At 58.4% G+C, this 26580-nt stretch overlaps 1 protein-coding gene across 1 annotated transcript in view; it reads left to right on the top strand.

Moving 5' to 3' along the window:
- ESPN (espin) overlaps positions 1-26580 on the top strand; it is a 76271-nt gene that overhangs the window by 21231 nt on the left and 28460 nt on the right. The window contains exons 3-7 of the mRNA XM_038376619.2: positions 6768-6954; positions 7678-7860; positions 9306-9437; positions 12214-12433; positions 15352-15623. Of these exons, the coding sequence (XP_038232547.1) occupies positions 6768-6954; positions 7678-7860; positions 9306-9437; positions 12214-12433; positions 15352-15623 (994 nt within the window). The remainder of the gene's footprint in view (positions 1-6767; positions 6955-7677; positions 7861-9305; positions 9438-12213; positions 12434-15351; positions 15624-26580) is intronic.

Raw genomic sequence — 26580 nt, forward strand, 5'->3', positions numbered from 1 at the left:
GCTCAGTGGTGAGAACTAGGGCTGAAGCGGAAATCACCAAATTCCTATTCCCTGGCTCCCCCAAGCAGTCGCCTCCTGCCCCTCCCTCCCCTCCCCCATACGTGGGCCAGTTTTTCTCCGCTTTGTGTTGTGTCTCTACCAGCCGCACCGTGGCTTGACAGCAGCAGTGCCAGGCCCCCTCCCTGGCAGGATGGGCTTCGCCTGATGGCTTGTGTGGAGCTTTTACAATCCCAGCAACCCCCGGGCAGGGGGTGCAGCCACAGCCCATTTGCCCACCCCCTGTTGAGACAGGGAAGCGGGCTGGAGTTCTCTGTCCTACAGCGACTTGCTCTGAGTTCCCGGACTTGAGACAAGGCCTGGGCAGGGAAGCGCCTGGCACCGCGGGCTGAGTCATGCTCGGTGCATCTCCACTGAGTCCCAGGGCTTTACATCGGCGAGAGATCTGTCCCAAAGCTCTTTGCTTCTAATGATTGTGCAGAATACATGTGCCCTTTTGGGGCCAGTCAGGCTATCTGCAAAGGCCACTTGCCTTGCAGCCATGGCTTGTGGCTGCAGCTGGGCGATGGATTCGCACCGCTCTAGTACTGTCCTGTGGTGCAGGCCGTGAGCGTGAGTCTCTGCAGCCTGCGGGCTGGTAACCCACAGCCGTCTGCATTGGAGAGAGGAAGGAAGCTGTAGGAGAGCGTTGAAGAGAAATCCTCAGGAGCAATGGGCTGCAGCTGTGAGTTCAGGAGCAGGGGAGCTGCCGACTGTACGCTTAGCGCAGGTCGATGTGGTGCCGGACCTGGGCATGAGCGAGCGGAGAGAGAAAAGGGGGGGGACGGAGGGGAATGGGGTGCCTGGCTCCTGAGGACAGGCTGTAGCCCAGCTGAGTGTAGTTACCGCCTAGATACTATCCCTAGGATTAGCAGCAGGCTACTAATAGCAGACCCTTGGTAGCTCACTGGTCTCGATTTATCCTGACATCACAGGGCTTTCACTGGGGGAATTTCTTCCTGGTAAAGTGCTGAGCACTGGGCACCTGCCTTCAGCAGAGCGCCATCCCGTGCTCCCTGGGACCCAGGCTGGGTCCATGCAAGCCTGGCCCATCGGCATTCCCAGCCCCGACACAGCAGATAGCAAGTGCGGCTTTCTCGGAGTTGGGCACTGCCCTAGGGAGTATCATTGGCCCTCTGTGAGTGCTGGGGTGGTTTGAACAGGTCCCCGTCGCTTTCAGGCCGCGGAGCCCAGAGACCGCTCCCTGGGAGAACGGTGTTCAGAATAACCTCTGGGTGGAGCGAGGGGGGCTGAGCCGAACATCCCTCCCTGTGCAGGTTAACTGCTGAGAGAATTGCAGCAGTGTGTGTCGGGAGGGGTCTCCCCCCATTCATAGCTCAAGGAGGGCACTGCCACGTGGCAGCTCTGATCCCGGGCTGTGCTGCCAGCTCACCATGTAGCCTTGGCCCAGCCGTCTCCTCTGTGTGCCTGTTGGTCCCGCTCTCAGAGGAGGAGGAGAACTGTTCCCGCCACCCTAGCTCCGGGCAGGTGGCGCTGGCAGGGAAAAGTGCCAAGGGTGGCACTGCCCTGCGCTGGGCCTGGGGGCCAGATGTGCTCAGGGCATGGCCTGGGGAGGGGGCTGGAGTGAAGGAATTCTTTGTGTTTCATTGCACCCCACTCCAGCATTCCTGGTCAGTCCCTGTGTCTGCTGGTGGACTCGGGGGCACCGGGCTGTAGGCGAGGGCCTGACTGGGCAGCACCTCCCACGCCCTAGCATTGCTGTGTCCCCACTTGGCATTAGCCCCCAGCAATAACACGTCATGTGATTGGTCAGCTCAGTGCCAGGCTGAACCCGTGGAGTGTGCTGGGGGATGGGCGAGGCCTGAATTTGGACCCGTTTGAATGAGCCCCCTGAGCTGCAGCTGGTGTCCTGCATTCACGGCTGGCTATCCCAAGGGATGCCAGCCAAGCTGCTCCTGGATCCCAGCTGAGCTCACGTCTCAAGAGCCTTTGCTGTGGGAGGCTCTCCTCGCTGTGCCAGCTGGCGTAGGGCCTTCCCAGTTGAAGGGGCATTGCTCGCCGCTGCCTAGTGCTTGTGCCCAACGCTGGCATCTCCTTCGCTCCCCTTTCCCAGGGTGAAACTCACAGTTCTAGGCCAGCTGCAGGACCTCTCGTACAGCGGGTTGCCCAGCCGTCCGTGGTCTGCGTGATACTGCGCAGTGCAGGGCCCTGCAAAAGCAGCGTGTCCCAAAGCGGAGTCATACTCCATGTAGCTAATTGCTTCCCCGGGGAGGGAGAATGGAGACCCGCCATCCTCTCAGCCCCTCCCTCTGCAGTCCGTACTGCAGGCAGCGGGAGCGGTGCTGGTGGAAGGATATGGGATGTGGCCCTCATGCCCATGGCCACTGCCCCACTGCATGGCAGGGCTGCACGGGCTTCGCTGCGACAGGATGGGGCTGGGGGGATCTGTGAGCTCCGAACACCGCCCGCCCATCGGCAATGTCAGGGCCGGGGCACCAATGAGACTGCGTATGGAGGTGCCAGAAGCCTAAAATATAGCACGTGACCATATTAGTACATCCCTGGGGAGCGTGTCTGCGGCAGGCCCTGCAGAGCCCTGCTCTGAGCCGATCAGCCAGGGACAGTGGCGGCCCTCAAACCAGCCTGGTACCGAGCCTGGACACTCAGGGCAGGCTGGTGGGTTTTGCCCCCCTCAGCTCACTCTCTGCTGCACTTCTGGGTCCCAGCTGAAAGGGAACAAGAGCTGTGAGCAGAGGGGGAGCCCACGCTGCCGTGGGGGCCTCGCCTTGCACCCAGCCGGAGGAATCCCAGAGCTGAGGCGATTCTGCCAGCTCCTCTCATTGCTAACACTCGGGTTGGGCGTATTGTTCAAGCCACCAGCCCAAGTAATTACTGTCATGGAGTCCCTGGGCGATGCTCTGAACCTGCTCCCTACGAAGCAAGGCAGGACTCTGGGGAGTCTCCTCTCTGGGTGCAGCCTGTCTGCAGGACACACAGCTCACCCGGCTCCCCGCTTCCTGGGTCTGACCTTGGAGCATCCAGCATCCTCTGCCCCTCCCTGCGCTTCCCACAGCGAGTCCGCCCAGCCAGGGTCCTGGGGGGGCCAGAGGGTCCTGCCCCCCAACTCCACAGTCAGACGGGACTCTCCGCCAGCCAGTAAAACAGAGGTTTATTAGACAACAGGAACATGGTCTAAAACAGAGCTTGTAGGCGCAGAGAACCCACAGTGGGGTCCATTCTGGGGGGCAGTGAGCCAGACAACCCCCTCTGCACTTCACTCCATGTCCCCAGCCAGCCCCAAACTGAAAACTCTCTCCAGCCCCTCCTCCTCTGGGCTTTGTCCCTTTCCCGGGCCAGGAGGGCACCTGATTCCTTTGTTCTCCAACCCTTTAGCTCTCACCTTGCAGGGGGGAAGGGCCCAGGCCATCAGTGGCCAGGAAACAGGGTGTCGGCCATTCTCTGTGTCCAGACCTCTGCACACACCTGCCCTCTAGGGCCCTGCAACGATCATACCCCCTTATCCCACCACCTAGATACTTAAGAACTGCCTAGGGGAAACTGAGGCACCCCCACACTATTCAGAGGAAACAGAATAGTCCCGCTTCGTCACAATTACGCTGCTGGGTGGGTTCTTCTTTATCATCCCAATTATTTCATTACAGCTTCTTCCTCTGCTGAGATGGGCAGGGCCGGCCGCAGCGTCTGTGTTTATTGGGTGCCTAATCTGCTTATTTGAAAATACTGCGACATTGCAGTGTCCAAAAGCAGCTGGAGGAACGAGATTAGCCTGAGCTCACTTATTAACGGAATGACCTCCTGTGGCGGCGGCTGCATCTGCAAGAGGAACAAGGGAAATGACGAGCAAGAGCAGAGCAGAGGGGTGTTAGCCTGGGGGGCTAACACAGGCGTAATGCACCCCCTCACGGTCACACATGGCGCTCCCTTCTGGAGGACAGCTGGGTGGGGGCAGTGCAGGGGAGGTTGCTCCCCTGCTGTGGCATGTGCTCTGCTGTCTGCAACAGGGCCCTCTCAGCCTCTCTGTCCTCCTGGCTCCTGCCTGCCCTGAGCATCTCCAGCGAGCTGCTGCACCCTTCCCTGTGCCCGGCCTGTCTGGGCATCACATCATGCCAGTCCCCACAGGATCCAAGCGCTCAGCCCCTCACTGGAGATTTATCCTTTCCCCTCCCCGATTCGTGTTCCCTGGGCTCTGGGCCTTATCCTGGCCACTTATCCTGCTGTGGTGCCTGTATCTCTGTAGGTATCTCCAGCCCATGTGCGACCTCTGCCAGCACGTCCGAGTGGTGTGGGGCGTGTGCATGTCCAGGCAGCCTGGGGCGTGTGCCTGGCAGGTGTTTGGGAATCCCAAACCGTCTGGGAGGATGTGGCATTATTATTTAACCTGTGTGGAAGCCCTGCACCAACCCCTTCAGTGGCTTCCCCAGCTGAGCAGAGAGCATCCCAACAAACATGTAACAGCCCCTTCCATGGGTCAGCAGGGACTGAACCTAGGGCCTGCACCACCAGAAAGCTCGGCTCTCTTCTACCAGAACTACAGGAGTAAGTCTGGTAGCTGCTGGAGGCTTTTATCCTCCATGCAGACCAACCCCTAGAGAGGGTAATTAAGTGATGTTGGATGTGACACAAAGCACCCCTATAGTCACATCCTACACACTATTGTAATGATCTTTGTACAGAATATGCTTTGTGAGGTATCATTTGAAAACGAGTAACTCTGATCATTAATATTTGTGTGTGAGGTATGTACGTGGTGGATGTAAGGAGTGATGGCTATATGCTGGAATTATCACTACAGTGCGTTTAAATCAGGCATGTCAGGAGGAGTTGTAAACAAGGTGCACTAGACAACGTCCTGGTCTACACTACAGAGCTAGGGCGACACAAGGCAGCTTGTCGACCTAACTCTGTAAGTCTCTAGACCAGGATTTCGCTCCCATCAACGTAACCACCCCTTTACACAATGTAATAACTCCACCTCCACAAGTGGCGTAGAGTCAATGTCAATGCAGTTAGGGGGATGCAGTGTCAGTGCAAACACTGCGTCGCTTTCATCAACTGTGACTGTCGGTCCAAGAGCTCCTGGTGAGGATGCACATTGTCGACACAAGGAGTGTAACGTGGATACTCAAAAGCAATTTCATTACTGTGGCGGCTCGATGCAGATGTACCTTAGGTCGACACAATTTTGTACTGTAGTTTTACTTTTCCGAGGAATCCATTTCAAAGATTTACTGGTCTATAAAGATGAGGGGGAAGGGGGCTGGAACTCTAGTGATAAGCTATTGAATCACTATTGTGATATAGTGATAAGCTATTGAATGATTGTATCCCATATTACTGTAGTATAACAGTGGATAGAGAGAGGTCTTTTCTGAACATTCATGACACGCTGGTGACTGATACCTTTGGGACTTGTTCATAGTGTTGCTCTATGAGAAAGAGGGTTACTGAATGCTATTATGCTTTAAAGTCTGTGGCCAAACAGGGAGAAAGAGGTTCCCTCCCACAGGAGGGAAAGTCACAGCTCTCTACCTGTCTCCTGTGTAAATCAAGCAAGGTGGAATGAAAACAGTTGAAGCTCCATTGACACAGAAATCATACGAGGACAGGAAGCCCACAGAAAGGGAAGAACAGCATGAGGTTATCCTGCCCCTTGAAACAAGTCCATTGAACTTTGGAAGACATAAGCCAGGAGAGAAGCTACCCTGGCATCCAATCACTAGACAGCCACCCTTGCAAGCTGAGAAAGATGGGTCTTTGGACCAAGGGGGCTTAAAGTCTCTGGGAACTGAATGAGAAATCTGCTTAGGCAAAGACTGAACCTTGCTGGATGTGCTTTTGTGTCTTTAGAGGAACGAAAGGCCCCTTAGTTTCTCTGATCTGTCCAAGAGGGGGCTGGTCATTGCAAAGCACACGGTTTGGGGAACATTCGGGATGGGGAGTGTGTTGGAGTCACCTTGCTGGTTGCAACCAAGGCTGGAGGGAGCCAGAATGGGATGGTGGGACTGTAGCCAGGCTGCTGGGGTCAGAGCTGCTGGCCCAGGGCTGTCTGGTACACAGACACTCAGGGCATGGCAGGGCCTTCCCTAGGGGGATGCGGGTCTCAGGACAAATCAGCCCCCACTGGTTTGGGGGCCCCACTCTGCATCAGCATCAGGGCCCCAGGCATGGGGCAGCAGCAGATCTCCGGGTGTGCGGGGTCAGCAGCCTGGAGCCCGGGGGTGCTGCAGCCACACACCTGCCCCCTGCTCCCCTAGTTCCCACACCTATGTGTTCCGGGACCGACTGCACTGGCCCACGGGGCCCCCCAGAGTGTGGGGCCTGGAGCAGTCTCCCTGATTCGCCCTACCCAAAGGACGGCTCTGACTCAGGGTGTGACCTGCACGCTGGTAGGCTGGTTGGGAATGTCCCAGGCTGGGAGCTACAGCGGCGAAGCACCCAGGATTACAGGGCAAGTGGTGACACAGCCTCTTGCTGGTCCGGACGGCACCTGGAAACCCATCACAATGTGTCGGACCCACGGGGCGGTCACCCCATAGCAGGGCGCAGGGGCAGCTGAGCCAGTGTGTTGTACCCGGGGAGGGGGGTCATGCCATAACAGGGCAGGAGGCATCTCCCCATCCCTGCTGACAACCGCATGAGACTCAAGAACCCAGAGCAGTGTTTTCCACCGGCTGTGTGACTTCATTTGGGGCGGGGCAAAGGAGATTTAAAGCAACCAGCTCCCCAGCCTGCCTTGTTCTCTTTTGCAGCGGTGTTAGTGCCCAGACCAAGAATGGTGCCACTCCCCTCTACCTAGCCTGCCAGGAAGGCCACCTGGAAATTATACAGTACTTGGTGAAGGATTGCGGGGCAGATCCCCACGTGCGCGCCAACGACGGTATGACCCCGCTCCATGCAGCTGCTCAGATGGGCCACAACACCGTCATTGTCTGGCTGGTGAGTGCTGCCTGTGCCAGGACCCCTGCAGCCAGGGGCGCGGGAGCACTGCCCCCTTCACAGCCGTCTGGCAGGCGATCGCGCTGGAGGGCAGTCTGAGCACGGGGTGGGAGGGGCTTCGGGGCGGGGTTTAGAACAGGAGCTTTGCCATGGCGACGCTGGTGTAATTGCACATGGTGCTGAGGGGCTCAGCCCCGGGCTGGGTCACGTCCCCATTTCCAGGCCCATGGAATTTGTACCCAGTGTCACAGAGCACGCAGGGAACCGAGGCTACTACAGATTAAAGGGCCGTCCACTCGGCCGTGCAGGAACTCGGAGCCTGGCACCGCCCAGACACTGTCGAAGGGCTCGTCTGCGCGGCAGGTCGCTCTGGGGTCGTTTGAACTGCCCTTGACTCTGCTAGAGTGCCAGGGTCAGCACAAGAACAGCTAATGGGGGGCTGGTTACCCCTGCTCCGAATCAACTTGCGCAGAGCCCAGGCTGCTGCTCCTGCACCGGGATACCTGCCACACAGCCTCTCGCACTAAGTCACATCTTGACGTTCTGGTGTAGAGGGGCCCCAGTCGCCCTGCCAGTGCTCCTCCCTGAGCTGCCGGGGACTCCGTTGGCCCAGAGACGCCAGGCACTGCTGTCCATCAGAGGGCCATGCTGCTGGGGTCCTGGCTGCTGCAGTGTCACTCCATGGACAGGGCTTGGCCCACGCTGCCTCTCTCCATTTTACAGATGAGCTTCACCAGCATCAGCCTGTCGGAGCAGGATGACGACGGGGCGACAGCCATGCATTTTGCTGCCAGCCGCGGCCACACCAAAGTGCTGAGCTGGCTGCTTCTGCACGGGGGAGAGATCACCACTGACCAGTGGGGGGGGACACCACTACACGATGCAGCTGAGAACGGAGAGCTGGAGGTCAGTGTGGTGTGGGTGCGGCACAGAGCGAAGCTGCTGCAGGCTTTGCCCTGGGGAGGGCTGAGCTGTGGGAGGAAATGGAGCTGCCTTGGGGCGGATCTGATTCTGACCAGAGTTGGTTCTGCACTGGGAAAGCTCCAGTCAGTGAAAATATATCAGAGGGTGAGGGCAGTGATGGCGTCCTGCCACGGCACCAGTCCACACTGAGACAACACTGCCCTGCCATGGCACCGCCCTGCCACAGCACCAGTCCACACTAAGACAACACCACCCTGCCATGGCAGTGTCCTGCCACGGTACCAGTCCACAATGAGACAATACCGCCCTGCCACGACACCGCCCTGCCACAGCACCAGTCCACACTGAGACAACACTGCCGTGCCATGGCACCGTCCTTCCACAACACCAGTCCACACTGAGACAACACCACCCTGCCATGGCAGTGTCCTGCCACGGTACCAGTCCACAATGAGACAATACCGCCCTGCCACGACACCGCCCTGCCACAGCACCAGTCCACACTGAGACAACACTGCCCTGCCATGGCACTGTCCTGCCACGGTACCAGTCCACAATGAGACAATACCACCCTGCCATGGTACTGTCCTGCCATGGTACCAGTCCACAGTGAGACAATACCACCCTGCCACGGCACCGCCCTGCCACAGCACCAGTCCACACTGAGACAACACCGCCCTGCCATGGCACCGTCCTTCCACAGCACCAGTCCATACTGAGACAACACCGCCCTGCCATGGCACTGTCCTGCCATGGTACCAGTCCACAATGAGACAATACCACCCTGCCACGGCACTGCCCTGCCACAGCACCAGTCCACACTGAGACAACACCGCCCTGCCATGGCACCGTCCTTCCACAGCAACAGTCCACACTGAGACAACACCGCCCTGCCATGGCACTGTCCTGCCATGGTATCAGTCCACAATGAGACAATACCACCCTGCCATGGCACCACCCTGCCACAGCCCCAGTCCACACTGAGACAACACAGCCCTGCCATGGCACTGTCCTGACCCAGCACCAGTCCACACTGAGACAACACCGCCCTGCCCTGGCACTGGTCCACACTGGCACAACATCGCCCTGCCACAGCACCAATCTGCCATGATATCACCCTGACACAGTATCACCCTTCCACAGTACCACCCAGCTATAGCATCCCAATACAGTATCAGCCTGCCATGGCACACCAGCACAATACCACCCTGTGTAAGACCCTGGCATGGCACTGTCCTGACGCACCATACTGAGTGGGGTCTGGCCTCACCCCCTCCCTGCCACCCCAGTCTGAGTGTGGCTCAGGTTCATCTTGGGTCGGGTGTGTAGCAGCCCCTCCCCCGAACTCTCCCCCCGGCTGGATAGTGCCTGAGTGGGATCTGTCCCTGCCAAACCCTCCATCACGCCCTCCTTGTATCTCCTTCCAGTGCTGTCAGATCCTCGTGGTGAATGGTGTCAACTTGGGGCTCCGTGACCAGGATGGCTACACGGCCGCTGACCTCGCTGATTACAACGGGCATAGCCACTGCGCCAAGTACCTCCGCACCGTCGAGAACATGGTGCGGCCCCGCGCACTGCCAGCTCCCACCACGGCCCCTTGGCTCCCCCGTTCAGAGAGGTGCCCCCCGGGGCGGGCATGAGGAAAAGTGTGGAGCAGAGAGGCAGGCAGAGGCGGGAGTGGGGGCTGGGGCACGCGAGTACCAGGATGGACATGGCTCTGCTTGCTTTTTTATCTCATGTTTGCTAAGTTCAGACACAGGGGAGCGGACTTCAGAAACCGTTCAGGGCTGGACATTCAGTAGCAGCTGGGCCAAGTGCCTTCTCCTAGCACCAATAGGTTCAGCAGCTCTGCCTCTCCTGCCAGACCTCAATCAGTGTCCCAAACTCAGCCGTACAGCCCAGAGCCAGAGAGCGGGGGATGGCCAGAGACCCCCAGCCAGTGCCAGCCATGTACCTATGGAGCCAGCTGCAGGCGCCAGCTGCAGGCACTGCCCCTCCCTCCAGCAGCAGGGCCCTTCCCGTGCACAGACATGCCCACTCCCAGGTACTGGGGTATCAAGCCCACTGGACCCAGGGCTCCTGGCCTCCCTCCTTGCAGAGCCCACTGCTGCGTTGTTCATTGCTGGATTTTCCACCAGCCCATTGTGCTCAGCAGCAGCTGATTTGCTGGTGACTTGCTGGCTGCTGCCGGGCCCCTTTGTTGCATGTTGTTGCTGCGGGGTGGGAGCACCACGCCCAGCTCCCGAGGGACGCTGTGCCCTGCCACGCTGCAGGAGCTGAGCAGTCTTGGTGTGTTTCCCTGCCCCAGCTCAGCTCTGACAGAGACTCCAAGGACACCATTCCTGGAAACCAGTATTACTTAGGCTTGCTATTTATGAGGGCCAATGAGCGCATGGCAGCTGGAGGTTACCCTGAGCAGCGGGCATAATGATTGCCCAGGGGCTCCCTGAGGAGCTGTGGCACATGCACTGGCCCCATGGCAGGAGCCAGGCTGCTGCTGGTTATGAGGTTGCCTCCTGCAAGAGAAGGTGCCCGGCTGCTCCGTGAGCCTGTGCCACAGCGGGTGAGTGGGCCGCCGAGGAGGAGTGTCCCCAAGCCATTGGGCAGCCATTAGCCCAGGCAACGTAAGCTAGGTCTCTGGGGTGCTGGTGGGGGGGCAGAAGGATGGGGCTCCTTGCTAGCTCTGCCCAGTTAGTGCAAGTGTTTCTGGGTGCCAGGGTGCCAGGCGGGGCTCCTGTGCTCCCTCTCAGGGGATGGAAACTGTACCTTCTGTCAGGGTCTTTTGCAGCGAGACTGAGGAGCAACTGGGCGCCTCTCACCTCCCTGCACTTTAACCCTTTGCTCACCAAAGTCCTCTCCTTTGGCACATCCTCTCAGTGACAAGGCGGAGCTCTCCAGATACACAGGTGCTGTTTGTTCATAGGGCCAGGGCCGTGCTCACTGCCTCCAGCTTCCCAGAGCAGGAAGGGTCTGTGAGTGCGAGGCCCTTGCTGGCAGGGGCAGCTGGCCGCATTGCCAGAGCCCTGCTACTGGTGCGGGATTCAGGGAGCAGGAGATTCCCCTGAGAGCGTGGTGTCCTCCCACATCACCACATGGCCTGAGCTGAGGGGCTGGGGTCGTGTGTGGCACACCTGCTAGCTCTCAGAGCGGGCTGGAATCTTTGGGGGGAGGGTCTGGCTGATCTGCAAGCTGCACCCCTGAAAAATCCACACCCTGGAGCGACATAGTTAAGCCATCGAGTCCCTGTGCAGACAGCGCTAGGGTGACAAAAATTCATCTGTCAGATGTCTCGTGAAGGTGGATTAGCTGAGCCGATGGGAATCTCTCCTGTGGGCGGAGGTGGGGACCATGCTGGACCCCTACAGTGGCGCAGCTCTGCTGTCATAGCCTTTCAAGTGTAGACAAACCCTGAGACACTCACTCTACTTCTGCTGTGTCACTCATTCAGCGGGGCAGTGGTTACGGTCTCTAATCGTTAACCCATGGTGACACGGACACCCCCTGCTGCACCACACGCTGGGCACCTCACCAGCCCATTGAAAGGCAGTTGGTATAAAACGTGGGGAGCAAAGCACCCCCCAGGGGTTTCTCTCCACAGCTCTGGCGCTCTGTGTCTGAACCGCTCACTGCAGGGAGGCCAAGGAGGAGCTTCCATCCCTGCAAACGCTTTATATGCCCCTTCCCTGTTAGCAAAGAGAGATCAATCCAGTTCTGATCAGTGAAGGGCCAGGAAGTTCATGCTTTGGGGTTTAGTCAGTCCCTGGAGTGCAGGCCCCACAGAGAGGGGAGCTGGGCACAGTGCGCAGGTTGCCGGGCTGCTCACTGGAGGAAATTTTTCCTCTGTTTTGGAGAACAGAGGCCCTGGGCCTGTGGATGCTCATGTGCCTCCCCCTGGAGCAGGTGTGAGCAGCGCCGGGGTCTGGAACAGGCAGTTCATTGGATCCCCTCCAGGATGGCACCAGTGGCACATCATGGGCTCTTGGGGCTTGCCCTGATGGCTCCAGGCAAATCCCAGTTAGGCAGGTCCCCCAGAGTTCAGCAGCTCGGGTTGGTGGCTCTGGGGTTCAGCCCATCTCTAGTTACGAAGTGTGACTTGGGGCCAGCAGGCAGCAGATTTACTGTCAGCTAATAAAACTTCTGGGCGTTACGAATGCAAGGGCACGTCTCTCTGAGAGGCCACAGGCAGGATTCTGCTGATTCCAACGGGTGCCGCTCAGTTGCCGGTTCTCTCTGGAGCTGGGTGCTGAGGTCCGACAATTGGCACAAAGTGATGCTAGTGAATTCCTGGCCGCAGTGTTTCCCAGTGACTAACCCCTGCGTGTGCTTGGCCTGCAGAGCATGGAGCACAGAGTCCTGTCCCGAGACCCCTCAGCCGACCTGGAGTTCAAACAGCCTGATTCCGGCATGTCTTCCCCCAACACAACCATGTCTACGCAGCAGGTGCACTTCGGCCTCGGGTCGCCAGCCAGCACCCTCTCCAACTACGATTCCTGTAACTCAAGCCAATCCAGCACTGGGGACAAGAGGAGCAGCCAGCCCACAGGTGAAGGCTCAAGTAAGTCCGGCCCCACAATGGGCTCCTTCTGCTCTCGCAAAGCTACTGCTCAGAAGCATCTGGAGCAGAGTCTGGCTGCAAAGAGAAAGCAGCGGGCAGGGCTGGGGGCCAGAACTGGGCACTGCAAAGCCCCCCAGACCCTGCTCACATCCAGGCCTCTGCCTCTCTAACAACAATGGCACAGCCCTCTGGGCGTGCGTCAGAAGAGGTGAGGCTGGATGTCTCAGAGGGTCTGTACTGTCTGCACTGCAGTTAGACACCCGCGGCTGGCCCGGGCCAGGCGCAGATGTTAGTTGTAGTGCAGACATCCCCTGAGGGATGGGTAATGTGGGTATTGGTGCTGGCTCTTCCCTCGGGAGCCTGCCTCCTGGGTCGAAAGGCCCCGAGGCTGAACTGCTTATAGGGCCAGCGATGGTGAATAAGGAACGGCGGGCGCTGCTGTTCTAGAGAAATGTCTAATGCTGCGTAAGACTTGGCTGGCCATGTGGCTGGTGGTTCTGGGTTGTAGCTGATCAGGAGACAAGGATTTGCACAAGGTTTCCAGTAGCTGTAGTGACCTGCCTGGCATCGTCTTTCGTCTGCGATGCCCCAAGAAGTGCGAAAGTGCTGGCCCCTCGTTCGTGTCACTCTCTCAATAGGGGGTGCCACAGGGCAGCCCCGAGCTCCTCAGATACATCACAACAACCAGAGCTGGGAGCACTCGGGCTGAGGCGCACGGCCTGAACGGGCCAAGCTCTCTGGGAGAGAGCGGCAGGGGCCTGTCCACACAGATGTGCAGCGCGGGTGAGGAGCAGGTGAGAGGTGGGGCTGGCTGGACGTTGCAGTGCCCAGGCGGTCGGACTCCGATGCTGCCTCCTGCCAGCCCAAATCCCCTGCTCATTTTTGCCAAGAAATATGGTGTTGAATCTCAGTCAGTGTAACTCAGATGGCAACTAGAGCTGCTCCTGATACTGGTATGTGGAGAGACAGGGACCTGTCCTGCCATTCTGAGCAGCTGGAGACATTTGCCAGAAGGAGGGACGAGGTGTCAGGGATGGGAGGACGCTTGCTATCTCGGTGCCATTGCCAGCGCCGTGTCCGGTTCAATGCCTGTGTGCAGCCAGTTCTGCCGTGCAGAAGCGTTCAGTGATTTGCTGCTGCTGAAATACTCAGGGTGGGGACTGACTGCTCCACTGCCATCTGGTGGAATCGCCACGCCTGCATCGTGCCAGGCCCATCAGCTCCACTCCCCCAGCCCAGGGCCAGGAATGTTAAACCACCTGGATGCAACCAGTGCTGGGGTGTTTCCAGCCACAGACTCTCGGGCCCCATAAATGAAGCTGCTCTTGGGCTAAAGTTCTGGGGTCAAAAGTCATTTGTGGCCAGCGCTTGGCACGCACGGCGTTTCCAAGTGGAATTTCTACTGCTGTTACTGAGTAATGCTTCAGTGCCCTGGGGGTGATTTGCACTTTGCAGATGTAGTCCCTGCCCTGAGGCGTGCACAGTACGTGGGCCAGGTCCCACACACGCACTCCCCGCTGCAGTACTGACTAGGGAGAGTGGCCCCGGAGAAGCACAACACCAAACAATACGGGCAGGATCAGCTCCAGGTCAGATGAGACAGGACATGACAACAAGCAGAGGGGTGGGATCAGCAAGGAGACTTAGGCCTCATTTCTGCCAAGGGACCCTCAAAAGGACCCCATTAACGAGGGAGCCCGTCGTAGGACCAGGCAGTAGATGGTCACAAGGCCACGTGCCGCTGAATTCAGTCGAGTACATCGACATGGCACTGGAAGATATTAGCTGTCTCAGTGGCTTGCCCCACTGATGCTGTTTAAAGTCGTGCTGCTCTTCACTCAGCTTGGCCAGGGAAGACAGACCCGCCACTCCCACAGCTGCGCCCCACCAGTCTCTCTCCAACAGTCGCAGTCCAACCAGTCGTGGGTCTCCGGTGCTAACCCAGTGGCCCCGCTGAGGTCCCTTGGCACTGGAGGGGAGCGTTTATTGTATTAAACACCTGTTTTCAGGGTCTTTATTAAAAGCATTCCCTGGTTCCTAGTGCTTGTCAAACCCGGGTTTGAGACGCATTGTTTGTGTGATGGACAGAGGGTGCCAAGGGCTCTGAGTAGACGAACCGTAGCCCCTCCATGTCTAACAGCCACAGCGGTGGCCTCTCTCTTCTCCCTTCACAATTTGCAGGCACATCTGCCCTCTGACTTGCGCTGGACGTAGGAAACACTTCCCAGACGTCCCTGCCTCCAGGGGAGCCACAGGCAGGGCTCAGGCCATTTCTCCTTTCAAACCTTCCCAGAACGTCTGTCTCCTGCCTGCCCACTGGGTTCTGAGTGCAGAGGTTCTCTGCCGCACAGGGACGCCCCCGCTTGGCTTGAGTATAGCTTGTTCCCCTGTTGGGTTATTGAGACACCCCACAGTGAGTGTCATTCAGCAGCCTGCCAGCAGGGCCAGGGTAGCTGGTTCTGGTGCTGGAAATGGTGCCCAGTGGGTTGGTGTCGGGTGTTAGGAAACAAGACGAACAGGACAGGGCTGGCTCGGGACAGCGCGTACTGGCCCAGGCTTGGAAGCAGATTCCCTCTGTGCTGCCCCTCATGTGTGCAACATGACCCAGCAGCATAGACCAGGCCGGGGACAGGCTCAGCCCACCTCTTCGCTGTACCGCGCAGTGCTGGGATGGGAGCACAGCTCTCTGATTGCTGCAGGCACCCTCTGCAGCGCCTGGGATCTTTGGTGACGGGCAGGGAGCCGTTCAGGACACTCTGTGATCCAAGGCCTTAGTGTCCATGCCTGTGAGCCGGGTGCTGCTGCCCAGAGTGCTGGGGCAGGAGCAGTAGCCATGGCTGCCAGGTAGGTGGAGCGGCTTGCGGGACAGAGCCCCGGTGTCTGGCTGCCGACGCTGACATGGTTTGTCTCTCCTACAGGGGGACGCGAGACGACAATCACGGACATGCAGACGTACATGGACATGCTCAACCCCGAGATCCAGCCGAGGGATGGCAAAAGGGAGGGTGAGGCGCCCCCGCCACCTCCCCCCAGCTTCCCCCCTCCTTCTCCACCCCCCAACTCCAAGCTTCCACCACCTCCTCCCGGCTACCCAGCGCCAGAGCCCCCCGAGGCCCAGCACACGGCGGAGATGTATGTGCAAGCGAAAAACAACCTGCGCCACGTGGAGAGCGAGGTGCTGAAAAAGAAGGTAATTCCCGTGATGCTGCAGGGTCCTGAGAAGCCACTGGGAGAGGGATGCACTTCAAAGGCACCTTTCCCCGCTGGGGAGCCAGACATTTCCCCCCTGCCGCAGGTGCCATGGCCTCCCTGGGGTTGGTGTACAGTAGTGCTGGGTGCGCCCGAGAGGGCGGCAAGGCTCAGCTGTGCGAGTGGCGATGGTCCTAGTTCCACGCCTGGGCTGCGGGCAGAGCTCCAATGCTCTGTGGGCAAGCGAGGCCACTGCACTGCCCCCAGGTCAGTAAGCAGGCCCAGGAAGTGCACCGTGGTGCGGCGGGAGAAGGGGGTGGTTGATTCAGGTTAGGACACGTGGAGAAGATGCCCCTGTCCACTCCCCCCAGAGCCAAGTGTCCATCTGCCCTCCCCAGCCCGGCTGCTCGGTCCGTCCCAAGGCTCAGACTCCCCGTGGGAGGCTCCTGGGCAGCCTGCTGGCAGGGGTGGGAAGGATGCTAGCCACCCTCCCACACAGTGGCTAGTAAAGCCCAGAGGTGTTGACAGCTGCGGCCAGTAGCCCCAAGGAGGGGAGGGGTTGACAGGTCTGACCAGGGCTGCTGATGGTGACAAACGGCTCCCCTGTGCCAGGGCGCCCCAGAGCCATGATCAATCCGTTGATGGCGCGTTCACTGGCTCTTGTGGCTAGAGTCCCAGCCCGGGTGTCCCTGCGTGGGAAATGCCCACTCAGCGCATGAGCAGCTGTTGCTGTTGATGGGTGACGCCCAGAGGCCCCAGACAGGAGCGGGGCCCCCTTGTAGAGATTCAGAGCAAGAGACCGGGGGCTCCAAAGAGGCTGCAGTCTCCCTGGAGCATGCCGCAGGGAGCAGGCAAGGAACCGGTGGGACGAGGGGTGAGGGGCAGGAGCTGACTGTGCTCTGCTCGAAGCTCTCATAATGTGTGTGGACTGCGGGGGCGGGGGCGGGTGTGACTCATTTTAAATCGAAACAAAACAACATATTGCTGGTCTCAGTAATGGTCACAGGCTTGGACAGGCCGTGACAGCTTGTGAGGAGCCTCAGCTGCCCTTGGGTCTGTGGGGGCTGGGGGCACAGTGGGGGGGCTGGGGACACCAGATCTTCTGGAGCCTGGGCTCCCTCCTGATCCGAGCCCCGGGAGACATCCCGCAGTCCCTGCCAAAGCCTTTTCTCTAGGCTGGAGCCAGCACAGGACGGGGCAGCAGGACGCAGGGTGCGGAACTCAGCACCGCAGCAGAGGGAGAGGCCATCATCTGCCCCGTGGCTCAGTCCTGGCTGCAACGTGGCCTGTCTGCTCCGCAGGGCAACTTACAGCTGGTAAAATTCTGCCTCTGATGCTGGAGCCTGGCCCTGGGCATTTGTATGTTGTCTGTCCTCTGCAGTGCACAGCCAGCGTCAGCCTCAGGGGGCTGCCACTCGCTCTGTCAGAGCCCCTGGGAAACAGATTTCGCCCACAGCCACCGCTTGCCCCCTTCCTGTTCCACGTGCGGGGACACTCTTCTACCAGAGTCACCTCTGCACGATGGATAAAGGGACGAGCTTCTGTCCCCTGCTGCGGGTGCTCCCAGGTCTTGCTGCAGTCGGGTCTGGGCCCTGGCTGGGGGCGTCCCAGATCCAAACTGCAGTCTGCAGGGTTTCTGCTCCTCAGAAGAATGTTTATTAGCCAGGGATAAAAGTGGCCTCTAAGTCCTGACCCGGTATTCCAGGGAGCAGGATGAGCCCCTCGCCTCCCGGGACATGGCTGGCGCTTTCCCCGCCTGCTCTCAGTGCCTGGGTATCGTCAGGGCTCCCAGCTGTGGGCGATTGTAGAGGTGAGCATGAGGAGTGCCGTCTGACGGGAGGCCGGGAGCCTGGGAACCACAACAGTAGCTCTTTGTGCAGTTCCTTGGCATCCACGCCTCTCCCACAGGCTGCGTTTGGAAACGTGATGGCCGAGTTTCTAATTTGCTTAATTGCGTAAGGGCTCGTCCAGGGCTGGAAGGAGGTGATTACAACTCAGAAGGCAGCAAAAAGCTTAACCTTGCCCTTTGTCCGGAGCCATGCCCCGGCTGCGCCTGGCCCCCAGGGACAGCACCCCCCTTTGAAGAGTGCCGCACGGCCAGCCCTGTAGGCTAACATCCTCTGCACCCCCACCGAATGGCTCTGGCAGCAGCTGGTCCTGCTCTGTGTCCCTGAGCCTCAGCCCCAAGTGACCATTGCCAGGGTGCAGTAAGTGCAGTCTCCCTGCCTCCTGCCCCCATGCTCTTCACTGGGATGAGGGGCATTATGACCGTTACCCCGCTGGAGCTGGGCAGAGACCACGGCTCACCTGGCTGCACTGACACCCGTCACTAAGAGGAGAGGGGCCACGCACCAGTCACCATCCCCGCCCCAGCCCTCTCCACGCACTGCTGCCCCTGGGCCATGGCTGTCGGCACAGGCATGAACACAAAGGGTGTGAATATGGTGCCCTTTGGGACTCCACGGCCATGTGCCTGGTGCTGTCTGCCAGCACAGAACCCGGACGGCAGGGCCTCCCAGTCAGGCCTGCTCTAGGGGCATCAGGGGCCTCAGCACAGACACCTCTTGACACAGACATCCCTGGGCTCTGGGACCCACCTATGACACATGAGACTGACTGGAATGAAGCTGCCTTTCTGGCCAGGCTGAGACGGCTCTAGTTCTGGGTGCCCAGGGCTGGGGTGGTGCACAGCCCCATGGCAGGCACTGGGATGCCAGGCAAGGGCCTGTCTGGTGGTGCTCTGGGCATGAGGGAGTAGCTGGCAGCACTGTCTGGTCTCTGACATGAGTGAGCGTTTGTGCAAGAAGCAAATCCTGAACTAAGGAAAGAATCCTGCTGCAGAACTGAGAAGCTACAACCAGTGATCAGGGCCTCGCTGGCTGCAATAGCGTAGCACAGATAACGTTGCTAGAAAATAAATACACAAGTGTCCAGTTTCTCTGCAACGCGACCCCCTGGCAGCTTAGTGCAGAAGCGACAGTTCAGCACTTAGAAGGCTCCTGGGCTCCTGACAGCCAGCAGCAGCTTCCTGTTCCAGGTAGCTCTAGTCCTGGCCTGAGGACAGGTGGGGAGCGTTTCCTCTGGAGAGCCCTGGCAGGAGCAGGCTCTGGGTTGCTGGACATTAGACTGAAAGCCAGCACCTACCAGCCCCAGGACTGGCAGGTGTAATGGCGCTCCGACAGCCTCACAGGCTCCTCTTGGGTGTGGGGACAGGGGGCTGGCGGTGAGAGGCACGCGTTTACGTGGCAGTGTGTTAGCAGGGGACTTCTGGTGCCTGTTTCTGTTGGCTGGGCCTTGTGGGGTGGATGGGCAGCCTGGGTGGGGGGTAACACCCCAGAAGGCACAAGGCAAAGCTGGACCAAACAGTCTGGAAAGCTGTGATCCCCCATCTCCTGGGTGATTGAGGACCCCCCATCCCTGCTCACCCCCCCCCCCCCGTACAGGGGATGCCCTTGTTTCCCGCAGACTCAGTGCTATGGTTTTCAAGTGCCCTAGCACTGAGCAGCAGGTGCTGTGACAGTTCCTAGCCACACTGCCTCCTGGACGTGCCGCTATCCTCAGGCCATCGCGCCTGGGGGCACAGCTGTTGGGAGGCTACCCAGGGCAGCGGATGTTCCAGCAGGCAGAGCACAGCCGAAATGCGAATGTGTTCTGAAATGAGCCCAATGGCCATGGGCGAGCCCAAGACCCTGCTTCCCCCTGAAACGAACCCCGGACTGGAGCGCCAGCTGCTATTGATAGGTCTTACCCTGATTGCAGACACTGGGCCCAAGGACTCCCTGGTGCTAGCCCCAGTCCTGCAGACTGAGTCAGGGTAGGGCAGAATTTGGACAACTGGCCCAAGATGGGCGTCCAGTGCAAGGGGAGTAGCAAATGGCCAGAAGTGGCCCCCTGTACCACACTGTCCCTTCACACACACAAATCCCCCCAGAGCCAGACAGCTCCTGTAACAGCTGAGCTGGAGTGCTCCCACTTGAGTCTCTAGCCCTTTACCTAGCTTTCCCATGGAACTGTGCCCCCGAGGAGAGCCCACCGCAGGCAGATGTGCCGCTCCCAGGGGGGAACATCCGACCAGGGAAATTGCCCTCCTGCACGGAGTATCGGTTGGAAATGTATCCCCTCCGAGGAAGCTTTAATGATGCCTCCCCTGCATCCTCCCTCCATGTCCAATGTCTGACTTAACCCAGAAAATGATCCCTGCAGCTGGAGGCTCATTAACTATTGAACACACAGCCCAGAGAAAAGAGACCCCAGCAGCTGAGCCATCCGGCAGAAAACGAAAAAGCCACTTGACAATGAAATAGACAAATAAGAAGAATAGGGCAAAAATGCCCAGGGCTGTAAGGTGTGACACAAATGCTGCACAGCGGGAACCGCACGCCACTTCCAGGCATGGGGCACGTCTTTCCAGCGTGGGGAGAGCTGCCCAGGCTGCCTCCCTCCCAGCCGACGCTGCCCTCCCCCCTCTGCCACATGCCACCATCTGCAAGGTTTAGTGCACACAGTGGCTTGGGCAGTTTTGTTTTTTAACCTAGTAATCTATCACTTTGAGTCCCTGGTGCCACTTGGCCTTATTGTACATTTGCATGTACCAAAGAGGGCTCGTGTGAGCCATTATGGATGAGGGAGATTCTGGCGCCACGGCAGTCGGGAGAGGTGCTAACCTCTGTGTGCTTCACCTTCTTCCATTGTTCATTCGTGGGGTGCATGGGAGATGGGATCCCTGCCCAGGAAATGGCCACTTGCGTCCCGGCCCCGTTACACTGCCTCATGCAGCAGACGACAAGTCTGAAATCCTTGGGGCTAAATGGCTCTTGCAGTGTGCACATCAGCCAGCTGGCACGCCATGTTCTCAGCTATTGGAGCCGGAGTCCAGCATGGCCTTGGACTGAGAGCCCTTTCATGCAGGTGCTGGTAGCAGAGGCAGTTCAGCCCTTCCGTTGTGACTCGTGTGATCCATAGCTCCCCGCTCCCAAGTGTGTCCGTGATGGGGACCAGCCTGAGGGGCTCTGCCTTTCCTCACGCCCCTGCCTGGCAGCTGCGATCAAACAGGATGGGACCCTCAGGCTGCCTCTGCAATGTGCTGCAATCACAGCAGTCTGTCCTGGGCACACTGGGAGTAGAGCCACACAGGGAGACCCAGCTGCCCACTCTGGGAGAGAGATGGCATGAGGAGATGGCACTCTCGCCCTTGCCACCTTTCCACTTCCAGGCCCACTCCAGTAACTGGCCACCGAGGTTACAAGCCACCAGCTCCCCTTCCGGACGGAGGACCAGGTCTGACGTAGCGGAATGCCATTGCCCTCCCAGCAGAGAGTGCACGTTCTGCCCCGACTCCCGCGCTGGTCCAGGGCCTTTCTCTTCTAGCACCGGCTCCAGTCTGGCCCCATGAGCCCAATGCCCATGTGCATTCCCCTATGGCAGTCATGGGAGCATGTCTGGGCAGGGAGGCTACAGCTCCCATGCTCAGAATTTCCTTTATGGTGATGGAGTTCTTGTTGGGTTTGTTCTTTGCCATGGGGGTGGGGTGGGGACAACATGCTAGCAGGATACTGATGTGTTGGGGGGGCAGACGTATGCCCAAGTGCAGTTTGCCTCTGTTGCTCTGAGCCACGTTACGCTGTGATCAACACCAGCTTTTGCCATTTGTTAAGCCTTGTGGTGCCTCAGATACTCCTCTGGGAATCCCAGCTGCATTCTTCGAGGCTGCACCTGGCTTATCTCCTGCTGCAGGGGACGGTGACCCCAGCCCAGCAGCCAGAGTTCACAAACACCCAGTGGCTCCCATTGTTCTTGGTGGGAGAGGGGTTCTCCTTTGTTCTGAATGGGAGAGGGGTTCACCATTGTTCTCCGTGGGAGAGAGGTTCTCCATTGTTCTCCACTGGATGCTCACCATTTTGGAAAGTGAGGTCATTGATTGATAGATTCTTAGATTCCAAGGCCAGGAGGGGCCATTGTGATCCTCTAGTTTACGCCCATGCATACACTCCTGCCCCCAGACACCAGATCTTTTGCCCTAGCCCACCTGTGTACCAGCACCCTCCTTCCATCATCATCAAATACTGAACCCACAATAATCTGTAAAGCTATATTTAAATAGATGTTTTGTGGCCAACCGAAGCTAGTTAAAGTGGGTGATTACAAAGTGGCAGAGTCTGCAGGGACTAGCGTGCAGGGTGCAGGATATTTTTCTCCACTTCCTATGCTGTGTTACCATCAGCTCCCCAGAGCTGTTCTCATTGTGTCTCTCGAGCAGCACAACCATAAAGGCGGGTGTTAGTCTAGCTACTTTGAGATTAGCAGAGTCAATAAATACTCAGCTCGCCTGTGCACGGCTAATGCCTGTACTGCTGCCCAGTGGCTTAGCACCACACGAGGCATTGTATTTCCTAGCACACCCTCTGTTCATAGGGTCACAAAGGCTCCCAGAGAAGCAAGGGTCGGAGGGGAGTCTCACACAGCGGAAGTGTCTGGCTCAGTGGGCGAGGAAGTCACCGCTGCTTGCCTAGCAGCGTGGAGAGCAACAGCGAGGGTGCGTCAGGGTGGCTAGGCCAAGCAAGGTTTGATGGGTGGAGAGTAGTGTCATGCAGGCCTGTTTGCTGCCTTGGGGGAACAGACTGGACTTCTTGAAGGATTCTGGGTTATTGGTATTACCGTAGTGTGTTGGAGTCCCAGCCACGGGCCATTGCCCTGGCACTGTACAGAGAGCTGGGCCCTGCCCCTGCCCCAGAGAGCTGACAGCTGGCTAGAGCAGAGAGCCAGCATTCCCTACCCGGCCTGCCCCCGCTCCCAGCCGCCCAACGGGACCCGGGCCTTTAGCATGCAGACAGCAGGGGTTGCTCCACTAGGTCATTCGCAGACTCTTTTGGGCAGGGTCTGTTTCTTCTGTGTGCACGTGTTAGCACCCAACAATGCAGGGCCCCGATTCCCAGTCCAGGCCACAGGCACTGCCGCAGTGCAGATGATAAATACTACATTAGAGCCAGGTCCCGTTCTGCGTGAGTAACCCACAAGCCCCACCAGTGTGGCGCCCCACACATGCTCCTGGGGGCTGGGCCAAGTGCCCAGTGCGGAGAGGGGAGTGTGGCAGGCAGGGGCTGGGCCCCATGTAATGCTAGCCATGCCTGTCACAGTGCTGCTGAGAGATGCCTGCCAGAGATGTGTCTGCACTTCGGGCCAGTGGGAGGGTGCCAGGGTAATGCGAGCTGGGTAGCGAGACTGTCAAACTGGAAAGAGCAGCATGGGGAGCCGATAATTACCCACCCTGCAGAACGGGGGTTCAGAGCTGAGGGAAACGGGGCGCTGGCCCCCTCTGGAATAACAGAGTCCGGGGGCATCTTCCGCAAGGAGCACCAAGGTGCAGACATAACGGACACACCCTGCCCATGCTGGGACCGGCGGGAGTGTGGGCAGGGCCTGCCCTTACCCAGAGGGGCTGAGTGGGTGAGGGGGGAGCAGCTGGCAGAGTCCGAGCCAGGGTCTCTGGTGCTGATGGGCAGAGACAACAGGTGAGCAGCCCCTCCACCCATTCCTCCTGCCTCTGCAGTCAGTGGGAACCCAGCTGTGGCATCGCCAGGGCTGCAGGAGCCATCCTGCAACGGGCCAGCAAAGCCCCTGCAGCATTAGCCAAAGGGGGCCAAGTGCTCTGCAAAGCCGCAGGGCTCAGCCACCTGGCGTGGGGACCATCTCGCTGCACTTAGCGAGGGACACAGGCCTGGGCCGGATCTCCCGGGTGACCGAAACCAGCCCCTGCTGTCACAGGCAGCCCGTCATCTAACCCCCTTCACAAACATGGCCATCTCGTTAGGGCCTGCCATCTACCAGCTCCTTAGTGCCCCCGCTCCTGCCATTGGGAGGCTGATCCCACCCCTCACCCCTCTGATGGTTACAAACATTCTCATTTCCAGCTACATTTATTCCTGGCCCGTTCAGTCCCTTTGTCAAACCCCTCTGAAAGTAGAAGCCTCCTTAATCCCTTCCCCTCCCTCCCCCCGCCCATAGCGAGCATCTCTTCAACAAAGCTCCCATAGACAGAGGGGCTTGACCAAACCATGCACCGCTTCAGAGCTGGCCACGTTCGCCCCAGCTGGCCTGTGCTAGGGGCCTTGTGCACCTGCAGGAAATTCACTGGCAGCGATGCAGCCATGCCATGCCACGCCACGCCAGCCCCCAGTGGCACATTGGTTTAGTTGGGGATTGGTCCTGCTTTGAGCAGGGGCTTGGACTAGATGACCTCCTGAGGTCCCTTCCCACCCTGATATTCTATATAAGCAGGGAGACATGGCGCAGCTGAGGTTGGCGTTTGATCCACACAACAGCTGCACTCATGTCATGACCCCAATGCCCCTTTCCAGGATGCAGACTGGGCCTGCCTTAGGCTGGGACGTCCTCAGGGCTGGGGCCGCCCCTTGCATGTGTGCGGAGGGCACAGAGATTGTGGGTGTTTCACAGACAAGGCCAATGGCATCTCCTGGGGCTCAGGGCTTGCACTGACCACCCCAATGGTCCCAGAGGGCAAGCCTGGGGTGGGCCAGAGCCACATTAAGGACTCAGAAGGCAGGGATGCTGTGTGCACAGCAGGGTTTTCGCGATGCCCATTTTAAGGTTAATCTTTAGTTATGGTTTTGTGAAGAGAAATGGGAGCTGCTGCCCCATGATTGGCTAGTGACTCTCAAGTGATGTCACTGCCAGGTGAGCCGATAGGTGTGGGCAATTCATTCGAGAGCTGCTGTAAGAGCTGCTGTAACCGGAGAGGCTGGCTCAGGTATCAGCAGGTGTGCTGAGGCCAGGTATCGGGTGGCACTTTTGTTTCAGGCTGGCTGGTTCAGTGGGTCTTAGCCTCACTAGGCGCAGGTAAGAAGGGCTTTTACTTTACCCTACAGACATTGCCTGGGGGTGGAGGGTCTTTGCTGGGCTCTTTCCCTCTGCTTTGCACTCCCACGGCGCCCTGGTCCTTCACCCTGCAGCGCGGGTCAGGGAGCGTTTGGTGCCCTGCTACAGACTGGGGCTGGGCTCTGCGGGATGGGCCCTGAACACAGTCAGGGACTTCTGCAGGCGGTGGGTTGCATGGGACAGTGCTAGAGTGTGCTTATGTGGTTGCAATGACAGTGGCTACTTGTGGAGGGAGCAGAGTGGGACTGAAGGAGGAGGACTTGAGGGGATCTCCAGTTAGCACCACGACTGTGCTGCTCATGAGGGGGGATGCTGATGTCTCAGTAAGGGGCTCCTTGGACACTTTCCCCCCTTGTCTGTGACCCATCCCGTGGTGCCCCTGAGGGAGGCAGGACTGAGAAGCCATCCCAGTTATTCCTGCAGGTGTGGGGCTGATCCTACAGGGCTATGGACAATGACATGAATCCATGCCTGGCTGGCCTCTGCGTGCAGTGCCCAGCGAGACGGGAAATAGGAGCCTCAGGAGCACAGGGCTATCCAGTGATGCAGCTGGCCCCTGTCTGTCTGTCCTCATGGCCCCTTTCCTCTGGGGAGGACGCGTGGACATTGTGGCTGGCACCGGAGCGTTTAGCATGTTTGATTCTCTCCTTCTATTTCCATCACCTGCACTGTCGAGCCGATGCATCCTCCATGGTTTTCTCCATTCCTCCCTTATATCGGTGCGCAGCGTGACACGGGGCGTCTGTCAGGGAGGAAGGGAGCACTGAGCTCACCTGCTGTCCTGCCAGCTGGGCCCTTGTCCCCCACACATCTCTTCTCTCTTCAGGAAGCAAAGCTCTGTGCGGCTCGCTTGAGGGTCTGTAGGTCTGCAGCAAGGGCCTTGGCTAGCAAGGCTCCTGCAGCACATCCAGTGCTTGGGCAATCAGATCTCTGCTCATTTGTGAGCACTCTAGATCACCAATACCCAGCAGGGCCATGGTACTGGAACATGCTGCCTCCCCGTTAGCATTTCTTTACTAGTGGTTTGCATCCTCCCAGGTCATTTATATTTTGGGAACAAAAAGCGTGAGATCTCCTCCATGCAGCCACCAGCGTGCTTGTTTGCAACACCCAGAGCGCAGGAGGCTGGCAAGTTGGCAAGGCTGGCATCTTTAGCAGTTGCCCTCTTCGCTTTGCATCAGCTGCTGGCCAGAGCTGAGTCCTGCAGCAGTAGCGGATAGTGAGGCAGTCAAGGAAGGGGTCTTTTCTTCACTCACAGAGCAGGACTTCAGAACCAGTTGCCACTAGCCACCAAAATCTCTAGTCCGTTTGGAGAACACAGCCCCTTTGCATTTGAGTGTCCACGCTGTGCATTCACCAAGGTGTCATTGGAACTGTATTTCCTTGCTAAGGGCCACATTCTGACCTCTAAAAGAACAGGAGGACTTGTGGAACCTTAGAGACTAACAAATTTATTTGAGCATAAGCTTTCGTGGGCTACAGCTCACTTCGTGCTCAAATAAATTTGTTAGTCTCTAAGGTGCCACAAGTCCTCCTCTTCTTTTTGCGGATACAGACTAACACGGCTGCTATTCTGAAACCTGTCATTCCTACCTCAGTTGCATTATTCTGGATTGTGATTGGTTTAACTGAGAGCAGAATTTGGCTTTGAGTCCAAAGGAGACTATGTGAGCAGTACGTAGGCAATTATCAATGCAGATTGGCCTGTTTAATGTTCCAGTCATACAAATCATGGCCATGCAAAATTGTATGCAAGGGGGAAAGAGAGATGAATGCAAATAGCCTGGCCTCTGGAACAAAAGAGCTTGTGAGCTGGAGTCAGGTACTCTGAGATTCAGTAACAAAGATGCAACCAGCAGTTCTCGGCTATACTGAGTGTGCAAGTCCAATTACCAAGGGCCATTCTCCCAAGGCAGCAGTCCCTCCGGGCTGCCCCTGTCTGGTTGCAGGAAGGCTCACACTTGGGCAAGGGGAGACTCTTTGTGCCCCAGTGGCTTAGCACAAGGCCCCTACTGTGTTCCCAGCCCACTGGCTCCACAGGGGCAGAGATCTAGGTCTGGTATGTA

This window comes from Dermochelys coriacea, chromosome 18 (assembly GCF_009764565.3).
Source record: "Dermochelys coriacea isolate rDerCor1 chromosome 18, rDerCor1.pri.v4, whole genome shotgun sequence".
Taxonomy (NCBI): Eukaryota; Metazoa; Chordata; order Testudines; family Dermochelyidae; genus Dermochelys; species Dermochelys coriacea.